The following is a 15,321-nucleotide window of genomic DNA, read 5'->3' as shown; positions in this document are numbered from 1 at the left end:
TACAAAACTTAGATTACTAAGCACTACAGTATAAACATGAAGTATTTATCACTATCTTCCATGACTGTATTAGTTGTTTGGCGAAAAAAAATCATCAAAACCAACCTCCCCTCTCCCTTTTGCAGTTAAATGTGGTAATTTCCTGTTATGTTTCCTGAGAATTTGTAAGCAACAAATTAGTGAAGAAATTTATTTAGTGAATCATTAGTTGCTAATTATTAATTCATTCTGGCTAAACTATCTCCATTCTATTCATGGATTCAAGATATTTAACAGGAAAGTATTTGCAACCAGGTGAGTTGGCTTGCATGCATTCTTCTAATCTATGACATTTCAAATTCTTCTTGAGATCGATGATTCAGAAAGCCATATGGGATTTTTTTATTGTTAGGTACAACATTTGATCATCAAAAAAGTGGGGCCACTTTTGAATCCTAGGGCCTGTTTTCTTTTCATCTCCCTTAAGAAATATAGAGCTAGATACAAGAGAGACAACGTAATTTTGTCTCCCTGTTCCCTCTTTCTGCAAACATAAATATCATCAGTGGTCAAAATGAAAAGTTAGACATTCTAATATGGAGATACATCCCCAGTCTACTAGGGAATGTGTCAGTATGCCAATGTGTATCTGTATATATTTGACATTCTGGTAAGTACCAGTCTGATATGCTATTCAACATTCATCTGTTTTGATCTCTGAATGTCTCCTAAAATCAAGGGAATCCATAACATTGTTAATCAGCTCAGACAAATACTCTACAGTTAGAGAAGATAAAGTGAATTGTTATAATTCAGTGCATTTGTATCTGCCCCTCCTGGTAACTGAAGGTCTTTTTGACAGTACGAAAACAAAACAAAACAAAAAAAAGAATGAAAAGTAGTGCCCTAAAGTCTAATCAGCCTTGATTCCATTTCACCAGAAAGTTGGGCTGGAATAGACGAATGTATCAATGGCATAGAAAATATGGCCATGGGCACAATCTGTTTTACTGAATCTGAATATTTTTCATTTCAGACTAGACCCTTATGAAAATGACTGTCAATTCAAATGTGCTCTTGGCAGAACATGTAATCCTGACTTTACTTTTGGGTTTATGTGCCCAAAGCACTTAACTTACCTCTTTTTATGTCCTACATCCTACATTCTCTTGTCCAATGGTGTACTAGGACCGGGGAGAGCAACTGAGTAAATCTCTCCAGTGGACAGCGAAATTTGCAGCCAGGGAGAGTGAGGGGGTGAGGATCTCTCAAAGAATTATTCCGATAGTACATTTCTATGGTGTATTGCCTGTTTCAAAATACAGAAGGGTCAAAAAAAGTTAGGTATGCAAAACCACACAGCCTTTCCATGTTGTAGTGATTGTACTTTGGGACAAACTTTCAGCCAGCTTATTTGTCTGGCTATTAATATGTATCATTAGTACTCTTAAGAGATCTTTTTCTACAATAGATGGTCAGCAACAATTTACATGTAGGTTATTTTCTTGGTAGAGTCAAGGAATTAAATAGATAAAAAGTGTAGAGCAAAACCCCTCGTAACTAGCATGAAGCAATATATAGAGGGTTTTCAGGCTGCAGTGCTGTGATTCTGCTACTGTCAATAACTGCTCAATTGAGTCCAATTATAGTAATAAATATCAATCTGTAATCTTTTCCTATGTAGTCAACCTTGTGTATCCAGTTTAATTAGTCCGGGGTATCAATAAATTGCTTTTTAGAAAAAGACTATGTTAACAGTATAGCTTGCGGATACTTGCCCATTTTTTTCCTGGTAAAGTTCAAAAAAATGACAGGCACTGTAAGGAGGCAATTTCCCATTGAAGACATTGAGTGCCATCTGTAAGGCAACAATGGTGGCTGCATGCTGTAAATACAAGAAACCCTTAATTAAAGGCCTATTGAAAGAGATCGCACATACCTATTATTTATCAATATGTCCAGCACATTATCTGTCCACTGAACGTTACTTGTGTGACCTCACTAATCCTCTGCCCTCTGCAACGCTGAGGAAATACTGTCCTTTTATGACTGTATAAACTGAAATGTTGCATGTATAAAGTATACATATATGTAAATATTTAAGAATTCTTAGTCACTTGCAGTTCTTATCAAAATTAGTAGAAGGTGTTAAAACTTCTTTTAAAAAGAACTAGGGATTTTGCATGTTAAGTAAACAGTATTCGAGATCAGATCGGTAAGCTCTTTGGCTGATACATATATAATTGGTGATATATATGTATTTGGCTGATAGATTATGACCTAATAGGTTATAATCTAACTAGTTTAAAAATATGAGCTTTTTCCCAAAAGCAATCGAAAAATTTCCTTCTCCAATAACAGTGTTTGCACATTCTAAACAAAAGTATAAAGACACAGTTGAGTAACTGCCTTCATAAAAACTCCTAAAATAACTAACTTCAACTTTATTCTTCTTTTTTTTTTTTTCCTTTTGCATCTGAAAAGGATGCGGGACTCAGGAGGTTTGTTTCTAAATTATCTTTGCGACATAGATTCAATAAAACATGATGCATGGTTTTTCCAGTTCTCTACTCAATCAAAACAATATTACAATGAAATAAGCCATGATAATCAGACGGAAAATGGAATGCTCTGTGTTTCAAAGTACTAACTGTTCATTAAAGAATAAAAATAATCCAATGATATTTAAGGTTAACCAAATAAAAAGTGCTTGTAGCTGTATTTCATGAAGGCAATAAAGTTTCATGGCTTTCAATGCATTTAATAACTGCAGAAAGGGAGCATAAAAGAAACAGAAAGGACTCACCGCTGAATACATAACCATTTTTTGCTGGTGTGAAGACTTTCTAGCATCTGAAATATGCTTTAGAATATTTTTTAAAAGAATACCTGCAAGAAAATGGGGAAGCAATGACAATGAAAGGGATGCTTGTGTTAACATCTGTATTATTTTTTACTGTTTTAACACAATCGGTCTTTAAATGCACCATATTATTCATTTGACTTTATAGGTAATTTGTGTGGAGTGTCCTGGTTAATTCTGATACTATCTTTTATATGAACAGTGGGCCTATTTTGCTTCTGTGTAAAATGTTTTGGGGATCCCTAATAGCCTCAACAGCTTCACACAGTGCATTCATAGCTGCTTTGTGCCAGCAGAACAGTGCAAGAAGGGCATGGTAATGAATACTACCCTCTTTTGTGTGTAATATCATTGACTTCTTGATTTCCAGAGAAAAAGAAAGAGCACATTATTTGGACTCTGGGATTTTTTAAATGATGTGGTTGTCTGCATTTTGTTAATGTTAACTGCTGAAAAGTTGTAAGACAAACTTTATGAATTAAATCAATGGCTGTGCTAGTATGTTAGCATAAGGTTGGAACCTCGACAAATTAAAATCCTAAAATATACACTCCAGCGGGATTAGACACATGTATTGTCTTCAGCTACTGGCACATTTTTAAGTGGCAATTCTTAGGAAAGGAAGAGCACAAGTTTGAACTTTGTGCTTGGAGCTGGAGCTCCAAAAAGTCAAACAAATTTATCCATGCTTATATGTGATTTGTCCTTGTAGCTCACAGAGCCTGACTGTACAGTGTCCATATAAAACAAAAATGAGACCCAAAGGGTGACACTGGATGAATGGAGGAGAATGAATTATTAAAAAGGTATAAACTATTTTTAAATTTCAATTACTATTTGCTGAGTTTAGAAGCAGTTTAATAATCTCATTTTAGTACTCTCAGTAATGGAGTATGAAGACTGTTAGGCAACAAAGTTACCATCCTAGAATATATTACAAATAATATTTTGTTAAGTAAGTTAAGCATGGTGGCTTACATTAAATTCAGATTTGATTCAGTTCAGCAAGAATCTGTATATTACTTTGGAATCCTTATACAGTGTAACCAAATGGTACTTTTATAATGTTGGATTAGGATATTTATGATTCATATCCTCACCATCTCTCTTCCCATTAAGCAAAACCTTTCAGTGCTGATCATCAATATGACATCATTGCATCTTTCATAGTTCTGCTATGGAATTGGTAGCAATGTTTATTACATACCCTTTCTTCTTTCCCATTCTACTCTTGGTTTTAAATGGGGTAAGAGTTCAGCTTACCTCCCTGCAAACGTGATTTTTTTATTTGTTTGTGGAACCCAAATTCCGCCTGCAGTAACAATTCCAAGAGCTTTATCAGCTTGGTCCTGACACCATGAGAAGCCCAAACAGGTAAAGTGTAATTGTTAATATCCTACAGTGAAGAGATAAAACATGGTGATTTTCATACTCATTCCTACTGGCAAATGTTTGTTCCAGCACAAAATGCTTGTCAGAAGAAATTCTGAACATTTCACTCAAGTAACATTTTCTCTTTATAGCAAAATAATGACTGTATTTTGCATTTAGACAGCTGTAGAATTCCTATTTATAGCATCACACTGCTTTAAACAAATTTGAAGAGCAATGTTCAACAAGAGGAGGCAGTATAATACTAAAAATTATTATGCAAAAAGAAACTGGCATTATTTATGCCAATTGCAAATGCATTTGTCAGGTGCAAAAAATTCACTTTATGACTGTTTCTTTTTTCAGCCTTCTACTGAGATATACCTGAGATCTTTACTGAAACAAACCCTATGTAGATGTCAGCATTTAAAGGCGCTGGCAGCTCTGAGATATAAGTGAGATGCACAGATCAAGTAGGAATATGTGTAGCTGTAATTCGGATGTAGCGGAGTATGAGGTATATGTATAGGGATTAGACATATAGATGGAATTCATACCCATGCATACCAGGTCTATTGGGTACTGACACAGTCCTGAAGCTAAAGTGGAATGGATTAGTCTTTTCTTAGGGATGCAGCCCAGGATATATTAATGGTCACAACCATGAGAAGGAAAGATATGCCCAAGACTCCTGGTTTGCACTACCTTGAATTCCTGATCGAACAAGGTCGGTATCTTTCCTTTAGTTCAATGTAGCCTCTGTGAATGTGAGCCATTGGACTGAGCTTACCAGGAGTGTTCTTGTGGCAGCGAGTTCTAAGGAAAATGTCTACTACTTTAAGAATTTGTTTAAACAAGTGAAACAATAGAACATGTTAGGTTAAACCAGCTCAGGTCACAATGTATCACCTTCCCTTTTAACAAATGTAATTTGTGTCTTGAGGAAAGAATTGGCTAGTTGCATGCTATTTAACACAGTCTTGTAGGCTAGCAAGCACCTCAGTCTCCAGGTTAACTGAAAGTCAGTTGACACTTAGCCAATAGTAAGAGAGATGCATGCTACTCTACGTTCATGAACTGTGTTTTAAAAACTACGTAAGAAAGCTCTCTTTGTATGATTGAAAGGATGAGAGTGGCTTTTATGGCAGACGTCTTAATTGGTACCCCCAGAGTCTTCACTGAGTAGTATGAAAGACCAAAGCTTATAAAATCAAACACTAGAAGGAAAAACCCAACTAATTGCTTTGGTCTTCCAGCATTTAGCTAAGATCCCTGATGGGAGCTGTCCATTTTGCACATGTCTCTGGTGACACAGGTTTCTCAGTATGATACAATAACTGAAATGAAAAGTTGTGGTCCGGAGCTGCCCTGCATTTCGAAAATATGGAAGGGTGACCTCACTGAAGTTACAGTGAGGTGTCCCAATGTTTTAACATTAAATTAAGGCCCTGCCTAACATTCCATTCAAGACTCCTTTGACTGAAGTTGGACCTTTGAGAAACTGCAGGATGGAGGTAGATTTGTTAGCATCATACCCAAGTATTACATGTTGTTTGTGAAATCTACCTTAAAACTGCCTCAGTTTTCTAGGGGATATCTCAGTGCTGATGACCAATTTACCATAATATTTGAGTTTAATAATAATTATGCATTAAAGCATTTGTAGAGAACGCTGCCTGCAATAACAAATTTTTTACACAAGACTGCAGTTTTCACTTACTTCAGCTGAGATAAGTCTAGACTTTGAAGTGACGAAGTGGGGTTTGTTGCTAAATCAAGGGCACTCTGGATTTTTTCAAATCCCAGTCAGAGGTACCAGACCGTGGGACTCAGATACTACAGTATCCTTTTGTTATAAAATCCATGCTTCTTTTTGATATGCCTGATTCCTTTGCTAAGAACAGGTTCCCAAACTTGCACAAATAGCCATTTGTGTCATTCCAATGCTGCTTGATTCCTGAAAATACTCTGACCACTACTGTCCATATGCAAATGATGACTTCTCTTGCTTATACAGTTTTCATAAAACCTTTGTGGAGGATGCTTACGTTTCTTTGCTAACAACAAATTTTATTCCTGTGTATCTCTGTGATGGGGTTTGGAGGAGTAACAAGATAATTTCATCCAAAGGTATGCTTTTGCCTAATTCGCCATATGCAGTTGCTGCAATAATACTGGATTTGGTAGGCCATTGGTTTGTGCTCCTTATAGTGGTGGGTGACCCACAGCAGCCTCACACAGTCATAGTGTCTTTACAGGATTTTTAGTTGCAGGTTTGATGTTAGGTGAGGGTTTCTGAGGAAGATGCTGAAAACAGTCTGTGGTCCAAAGAAGTTTCGAAGTACAGACCTACCCTCTTTTGATATCTTACAAACAATAGAAATAAGAGCTAAAAGCAGTTCTGAGGAAGCGTAAGTATTTCTACTGGACCTTGGGAATTTTCTTTGTATTATTTACCTCATATTGTAAAGTGTCAGAGAGTTTCCAAATTCTTTCACTGTTCAACTTCTTCAATGGGTATCCTGTATGAGTGGCTAAAAACTTCAGAAATGGCTGGAATACAAAAAAGCAAACTTGTAATGCACAGGGTCTTTTCGCATCATCTCTACACGCTGCCATACTAGTACATAGTCGTTTTAAGAAACAAGATAGTCTTTGCACTTTGCACTTAGGCAATGAACCATTGCCTAGTGGTAAGAGAATTTGGCCTATTCATCTAGATGAGGTTGGTGATCTGAGTTCAGATTTGAAGTATGGTAGTAGTTTATGCTTGGTGGGAATGCTCAGAAGGGGTTAGAGTAGAGGGGACACAGCTATACGAGGAAGTCTGGCAGAAATCCAAAAAAGTGCTTAAAGGAAGTGTGATGAACAGAATTATTCTGATGTTGGTACCGAGCAGGAGGGAGGTATGATGTAAATTTAGTAAAACTGGGAATTATGATTCATTTTCTTATAGTAGCAGATGCAGAGCCAGAGACAGATGGCTGAGGTCAGTGGTTAAAGATTATAGAAAAACAGGTGAGTTTGTTAGTGTAATTTTGAATAGACTTGTGAAGAAGAAGGTTGTAGCAGAATTGGCAAGTGATTACATACTCATGGAAAATATTTTGATGGCGGAGAAAGAAAGGAAAGAATACCTTACAGTGGCAAGAATGAAACATAAGAGAGCACCTGAATGAAGACTTTGGGTGTAAGACATGAACAGGTACTTAAGAAAAGCACTGAGGGACAATCTGGGGAATTGAGCTGTGAGCGTTTTGTCGTGGAAGAGGAATCTGAACCCATGGAGAGTTATATAGACAGAGACATCAGAGGAATTGCTTTACATGGAAGTAAACAGAGAGAGGTATTGGAATGATTTGAGAGGTATTGACACTCTGATTTGATCTGAGTTTTTGTTTTGTCTGCTCTCCGAGAAGGTAGGCGGACTGTTTTTTTTTGCAAGATAGTCAATAACTTATCTTTTCTATGATATGCAATTTTCAATTGATGGGAATAGCCCAGTCCAGCTGGATTTATAATGTTGTAATTGTTTTTTTGGGTATGTTGTTTACACCCACTGTGAAGATTAGAGATCTGGAAGGACCACATTGACTGCCAGTTTTTAAACGTACCTGTTAGATAATGTGACAGAATAGGTACATTTTAATGAGATTTCCAGAACTGAATATACTTTACCCTGTACTGCTTGAGCTGCCTTTGGAAATCTCTTGTTGCAAAGGTTTCTCTCAGAAGCTCATTGTATTTTGGGCAGTGTGAGAAAGGTAAGTATAGCAACTGAAAAGAAAATTGCAAAATGTTAGTTAGGCAAGTTGCTTCTTGTTCTGCAATTCAATATGCCCTTGCAGGATTGTTGTTCTGATTGGCTGCACTAGTTAGGACAGGCTGAAAAATAATTTGGGAACGTAGTTTTCAAGGATATTAATCTTCAGGACTGTAAGAGTCATACTGATGACTACTTACAAAATAATCTTTAAATGTTCAGAGGAGTAATAGCTGCAGGACTTCAAGTTAAAGGTTTCATTTACACAAGATTAAATTTGTCCCTTGACAGAAGACTAACACAAGCCATCACAAACTGCTTTGTGCTTGGCTTCCCCAGGGATGATTTCACTCATTGTGTTCAGTCTTTCTTTAAACACTGTCACCTTTCTGCAATAAATTACCAAGCAGCAGCTGGAGTCTTTGTGTGTACTCAGCTGTATTAAGTGGACTTACCACAGCTTCATTTAGTTCAGCTAACTGGTAGAAAGTTGTGAATTTTCTGCAACTCAGTTTTGTCTTTCATTAATTCAAGACATGTGAAGGTTAAACATTACATGTGACTGTTATAACTTAAGAATTTGTTAATTCATTTATCTAAGCTAAACAGTTTATTCTTGTTTGAAGTTTTTTTAAAACGAGAGTTAAAACAAAATTTGACACTGAGATATTCTTAGTATTTTTCTCTAATGCATTTTTTGTCCTTTTTCCATTAATAAAGCTCTACATCTATAGCCCCACAGTTAAAAGAACTTTTAAAAGAACTTGAGAGTCCTGAAGGGATGAATAGCTTGGAAAGCTTCATAGCAGAACCTTGGTATTTCTAGAAATATAATCTATCTATTCCAGAAAGTAGGAAAGTATTCTGAATTACAGCCATAGGTTCCTGAACAGGCATGACTTCACCAATAAATGAGGGACACTTGTTTTGGGTAGTAGGATACATGTGGTCTCAAGCTGAGCCTGTATATGTAGTAAAGATGAATAGAGTTAAAACCCAAATAGTTAAAAAAAGTATGAAAACTGTATATGTGTTCACGACTTTATGATTTGTTTGAATAAACTTACTTGGTCCCCTAGTTGTGAATGAGGTGCAGCACCTACTTGCTGTGTTTGCTGGTGGTGTTGATACTGGCCAGGTATTCTTGACTGTTTGGTGGGATACCACCATCTGTGACAGTGTCAGAAGCAGCCCCTGATTCTGTGCCAGGCTGTGTGCATGAACAGGAAGACAGTGTCTCCCTATCCTCTGTCTTCATGCTCTTATCACCCCGAGGTGAGAACCATTGCTCCATGTCCCTATTTAACCTGATTCCCCTACCATCACAGACTGTGTTAACTAGACTTGTAAGCTCACCAATTTATCTTCATCACATATACAAACCTCCTCTCCCAAAATGGGACTCATACTGTACATTCCTGATTTTTCCTAGCTTTTCATCATAGGTTTTCAACAAATGAGAAACTCCAGCTCCACTCAGCTGCCCAGCTTTCCCCTCTAGGGCAAGTATATGCAGGCCACAGAGCTGCTCTCCACAGAATTCCTTACAGCTCCAAGGTGAGGAGTTGAGGAAGGGAGATGAATAAATACATTGCCCTATGAACTCATGCTCTTAAATCTCCAAGTCCTCCTTCCTTTTCCCTTTTACTTTTTCCACCAACCCTCAAAGTGCATGAAAAACAATCCTGTAACTCAATTCTCATGGTAATGAAAACTCCAGAATAATTCTTTTGTCTTTTCCGTTGGCTGCGGACTAAGAAATATTGAAGCACTAGTGAGAATAGGTATACTTCCTCTTCTCACACAAAGAAAGTCATGTTTGTCTAATCTACTTCTATAGTGATTTACTCACATTATGGTTAATTCTTTTTCTCTGTACCTAGGACTTCTGTTTTTCTTCCTTTTTTGTTAATTCCAGGTCTCTGATACGTAAGTCCATTCCTGTGGAAACTCTTGACAATATTTCTACTCAGCTTATTAGGCCTTTCTGCACAATGCTTGTAACATAATATACTTTTCATTGCCTTTACCGTGCACTTTATCCTGCCCCTTCATCTCATATCCTAGGTATTTTACTAATGATTAAGGAAAAGAAAATGCCCCTAGTTTATACTCACATTATCATGTGACAGTGGTACCGTGTGAACTGGAATTGGCTGCCAAAGGATTCTGGGGTTCCAAACCTGGCCCTGTGTTGGTGGGTACAGCCCAGCAAGACTTGCCTGAGCACTCATAAGCGTGTGATCACAGTCTGTGCTTTGAACATAAATCTGAAGCAAGCAAAAAAAGAAAATGAAAAAAATTTTGGAAGGTCATCTCTCCTGTTAGTTTTTCTTTTCCCTTGGTAGGGAAGAAGGGACTGGTACTGTGCTGGGCAAGATGGCATTAAAGTGGGAGTGGGATGAAGAAGGACCGTGTGAAAGGAGGGGAAGGGAGAAATAGTGAACTGGAATAGGGCCTTAAAACAAAATTTTAGTGGACAAGGGAGCCCCAACACGGTAGCAATTCCCTTACTAGTGAAAAGCATAAGAAAGACTCCATTTGACCATCGTGGCTTTGGGGCAACGTGTATCCACTGAAAGCTGGACCCTAAATGAAAACTAAGCTGTATCTGCACCCCATATGGAAGTGTAGAATTGGATGTATCTGACATAAGTACTCTGCCATAAAACAGTGAGGCAACTGAACCTGATATACAGCCTAAAAAACCTTTCACATTGTTATCAGTTAACCGTCAACCTGAATAAAAGTTGAGCCACAGTTTCAGGGATACTTTGAAATTACATTGAATTAAATTGGTATTAAGTTATCTCCCACCATACCAGATTCAGGCTCTCGTGCATTCAGGAAGTCCCATTAACATCCATGAAAAACATCCTCCCTCCCAGATCCAGTACTTGCCTCACACTGCTTGTATACAACACTCAGAAAATGAGAGTATCTCCTCCGCAAGTACTGGCCAAGCTCATACTGTTGCTGTATGCCAAGCTGTGGAAGTAACAGAATATAGTGTAAGAGGCTCAAGAAATGTGCTATGCATCCATTCCTGCAACCAAAAAATGAGGTAATACTTCATATTATTTTGATAAAGATCTTTTTTCCTTTCTAAAGGGAAGGAGGAAAGACAGGAGAAAAAAGCAGTAAAGTTGCTGTGTTTACAGTATTGGATAATATTAGATATGTCTTCCTGATGGTTGCAGCTTTGAGTTTCGCTCTATGAAAGCTATGTGTATGTTTATCCAAGCTAGTAAAACTGGCTGAGGGACAGGGTGATTTAAAGCAGGCATAGAGATGTCCCAAGACAGTCTGTCTAGTTTTTGCTCTATTGCTGGCTCACAGCTGATTAACTAGGATTGCAGACAGAGCCACCACCTGTCCATGAAAACACGTCCAGGATATGAATCCCATAGAATATCACCAGTGATTCCATATGAAGGTTACAGTTTTAGCTTGAACAAGATCTTGTTTTTCAGGAAGGCAGAAAATCTTGAATAGAAGACTTCAAGTAAAAGTCCTCCAAGCCTTCAGGTATTTTGCTGCAATGGTTAATTATTATTGACAGTTGGAAACACTTGATTCTTAGTTCTTGCCTGACTAAGAACTTGCCTGTGTCCCCAGCTTTCGGTCACTGGATCTTGTTATGCTTAAGAGTGACACGTTTTTACCATCACAGATCTTATTCCCAGTAAGATAATAATCTATAATATGGAATCAAATCACTTAATCTCTGTGTTAAACTAAACAGATGACAATTCTCTACTCACAGCAGAATGGGTTTTCCAGCCTCAGCATTTTAGTAGCTCTTCGCTGAACATTTTCCTACTCACCAACATGATTTTGTAAACACATGACATAAGAATCATGTGCAACATCCCTGTAATGGTCTCAATATCGTCACCTTTTACTTGTACCTGGTGTTTCCCGGCCTAAATTGAAACATATACAAGTTTGCTCAAATAATCATTACTCTGCACTGGAATCTCAAGCAAGGTGATTACTTATGGCTTCCTAAAGTCCTTTCCTAAGTCATAGGATCATAGGAAAATCCAGGTTGAAAGGGACCTCAGGAAGCCTCTAGCCCAGGCTCCAGTTCAAAGCAGAGTCAGCTATGAGGTCAGATGAGGGCTTTACCCAGAATTCCAGGCATGGCCCACAGGATCACCTCTTTCATCCAGTTTCATAGGGTATATGCTTGGCCTAGGCTTCTACCCCAACTTGCCTAATACGTGTGTTGTTAAATCCTGACACCTGAGTCTTGAACACTTCCATACCCTGGAGCAAGCTGGCATACAGTGCTGAACTCACATAGTGTATACGTGGAATGATTGAGCCACAGCTGAGTTAAGGCATAGGAAGCTCGTTTGTTACTCCTGTTTCTTCAAGAGAGGTGACGTGAGAGGAAACAGGCCTGACCTTGCATCGGAGATCAGTTTGGCCTCCTAAGAATGGCAAGAAAGAGGAACCCCTCAGGCAGTTCATTCTATTCTCATTTTGCTGGAGACCTGGCAAGTGACTAGTTCCCCCAGGAGAGAGAAACATGTGCATTGTGCTGGACCCACTGGGCATAAGGTGTGTGAGTGAACTTACGCTGTGGCAGCCTCACAGAGACACACACCTCACAGTCTGCCTACACATGCACAATAGCCTGTTATCTAGGACATCCAGACTATTGGCAAACCTAAACTGCTTCGGTGAGGCTGCCTGGCTCCCAGAATCCTGGGCAAATAACTAGTGGATTTTTCCATCCAAACAACCTATCTTGGGGGGAAAAGGAATGAAGCACCCACGCAGTGGGTCGTGATGGTGGGAGCAGAGAAGAAATAGGTTTAAAACCACTTGGTACCCACATATTCCCTTACAGCCTAATAGTTCAGGAGTTCACCCTTGGCTCCATTCACAGGAGGAGGCAACTAATACAAATTACAGTTAGCACAGAGACACGGTATCTGCATCTGGGCTCTGCAGTTTCCTTAGCTGCTGCTAGTTACTACCATCAGCTGATACTTGTGTGCAGGCTCAGCTCTGCTGTGTCCCACCAATGCCTGCACTAAAATAGCTGGGCTTTAAATCAACTTTCCCTGGCATAGCATGAGAGAAGTTTCTGCTAGTACTGATCTTAGTAGTTCATGAGCTGGGAAGCATTCCTACTCAGCAGAGACTCAGGGTGGTCTGTGAGCACTTATACCACCTTATGCTACTGATGGTTAAAGCTCCACGTTTGGTCTCAGGGGAACTGCAGTGGTGACCAGTGCCTGGCTCCTCCCAGAAGGCCCCAATCTGCAATCAAACAGCTCAATATATGCTGCTATTGGACCAGAAGAGACTGACTTAGTGTCATTAAAAATAAGTGACTACTCAAAGTTGTGGTTTGCTGGTAAGTTCTTTGGCTGCCCTTTTGAAGATCTGTGTATGGTACTTAACATGGGCTTTCTCCAAGGAAAAATGAAGTTCCAAAATATCAACAGACTGCATTCCAATATTTCAGTATATTGGCCCAGGTAAGCAAGCGTACCTTGGTAAGCTGTCCATATCCCTGCTGCCTTGCAACTTCTTTGTGCTTGTCAGTTGGAAAAAACTCCTGTGGGGTGTGATCACCGTGGCAAAATACCTGAAAAAACAGAAGGAATTCCCGTCATGTCCTGGGGTTTTTGTGATGGATATAATTAGTGTAGTCACAAGGAATAGGCAATGACAGTGAGTACTGTATCTGACAGATGCTAAATATATTAATGGTGCTTTTCTTGGGCCTAGATAGCTACGACACCTGTTTGATTTATTTAAACAAATGTAACTCTTCTTTTTTTCCTAGTATTTGAAAAGTAATTAGCTCAAATAAATTTTTGCAAGTTATAAAAACTATAAAATATCCTAATATATATTTAAGGAGGTTTTGTATATTTTAAGAGGTATAGACCACAATATTAAATAAACAGAAAACAAACAGAAGCATGTAAGTAGTTTTCCAGAAATATTAGAATGTTAATATTTTGGCAGGACTAAATGGGAATTCAGAAGGAAAAACCCAAACTACTGCTCTAGATAAAGTTTCTCTGGCTGACTGCTGTGAAGCACTCTTTCTTAGCCTTAAAAAGCCACATGTTGACTTTTTCATCACAAGAGGTGATGAAAGTGCCATTTAATATCTAAATACAGACTAAATTGTTACCCTGAAAACATTAAACCTGTTTTGGAATGTCACTTCAGATGAAAGATAGATCTATAAAGATACATCAAGATTTTTCATCCCTGCAATGAATTATTTCCTTGTCCAGTATAAGTCCTGTACATATGTGTCATATAATTTTAAAATTTTACCACCAGAGTTTTTTAAATTTCTTAATCCAAGTGGGGAGAAATAAAATCGAAAACTGCAGCACAGAAAGTATATAAGTGACTTACAATCCAGTGAGACATTCAGAACAAGATTTAGGCTTCCTGTGAACAAACAGTACATCATAATCTTTGCAAATAGCATTAGTTTCACAGCACTGGTTCTATATTGCTTATTCAGTGGCATTGTACACTTGTTTAGGTTTCACATAATGGAATTTGTTTTGTATGTCAATCCACTGAAACCACTGGAAAAGCAGAAACTCTTCCATGGTAAAGAGGGTTTTTGCAGAGTTGATATTTAGTTATGAAATTCTCTTTTACAATTTTAAAAAAGAATCCTATGTGAGTCCTCTCTTAGTGCTGTAAAAAAAAACATTCTTTGTCAATTCAGACAGTTATGTTCATCTTGGACTTCACAAAGGATACAAAATTATAAAATCTTATTTAAAATTGAGGATTTTTTTTTGTACAATGCAGTAGTGAATTTTGAATATGCAGGAAAAAAATACTCAAAAAGTGCCCCATTGCCGCTTCCCCTAAGAGTTCAAGAGGAGCAGTAAGTGACAGGTTTTGAAGAAATTCCATTTGCCCATGAACCATCTACTTACTATAGACACAAACTTCAGTTTTCTTTTAGCTGTTGTTTGGTGAAGAAAGATGCAGAAAAGGCAGAACAGGAAACACAGACTCCAAATTCCACACACCAGCTGCCTTGCTCTCATCCTGAGGGTAGCTTTCAGCTATTTTGCACACCAAGGTCCCTGGCTGGATGTGCTGATACAGTGGATATGTGGCTAAGAGGGGAGGAGTCAGTTGTGCTCAATGAAGTCCAAAAGGGGGCTGTGAGCTCGCCGCCTCCTCCCTTTTTCGCTTCTTGGGTTTGTGAAATAGAAAAATGTATGTTTCACTTGTACGCAATTTCTGTGTCCCATGTGTAACATGAAGTGGAATCTCTGAGCCCTCTTATTCCTGTCCCTGGTGAACGTAAAGAACTAGAAGTCACCTTCTCTTA

At 38.3% G+C, this 15,321-nt stretch overlaps 1 protein-coding gene across 2 annotated transcripts in view; it reads right to left on the bottom strand.

The window, feature by feature from the left end:
• Nucleotides 1–1,122: 1,122 nt before the first annotated feature.
• LOC142052784 (prostatic acid phosphatase-like) overlaps nucleotides 1,123–15,321 on the bottom strand; it is a 60,603-nt gene continuing 46,404 nt past the window's right edge. Inside the window, exons 1-10 of one of the 2 annotated variants that reach the window (XM_075083386.1) lie at nucleotides 14,918–15,072; nucleotides 13,489–13,584; nucleotides 10,878–10,964; nucleotides 10,094–10,246; nucleotides 7,892–7,990; nucleotides 6,671–6,766; nucleotides 4,106–4,238; nucleotides 2,786–2,868; nucleotides 1,758–1,864; nucleotides 1,123–1,288 (exon numbers count right to left, since the gene is read on the bottom strand). In XM_075083386.1, coding sequence (XP_074939487.1) covers nucleotides 1,132–1,288; nucleotides 1,758–1,864; nucleotides 2,786–2,868; nucleotides 4,106–4,238; nucleotides 6,671–6,766; nucleotides 7,892–7,990; nucleotides 10,094–10,246; nucleotides 10,878–10,964; nucleotides 13,489–13,584; nucleotides 14,918–15,031 — 1,125 coding nt within the window. In that variant the 5' untranslated portion in view covers nucleotides 15,032–15,072 and the 3' untranslated portion in view covers nucleotides 1,123–1,131. Of the gene's footprint in view, nucleotides 1,289–1,757; nucleotides 1,865–2,785; nucleotides 2,869–4,105; nucleotides 4,239–6,670; nucleotides 6,767–7,891; nucleotides 7,991–10,093; nucleotides 10,247–10,877; nucleotides 10,965–13,488; nucleotides 13,585–14,917; nucleotides 15,073–15,321 lie in introns of those variants that run through there. The other variant, XR_012658991.1, reaches the window with a different exon arrangement.

This window comes from Phalacrocorax aristotelis, chromosome 2 (genome assembly GCF_949628215.1).
Source record: "Phalacrocorax aristotelis chromosome 2, bGulAri2.1, whole genome shotgun sequence".
Classification (NCBI taxonomy): Eukaryota; Metazoa; Chordata; class Aves; order Suliformes; family Phalacrocoracidae; genus Phalacrocorax; species Phalacrocorax aristotelis.
This window is presented reverse-complemented; position numbering and strand designations above follow the sequence as displayed.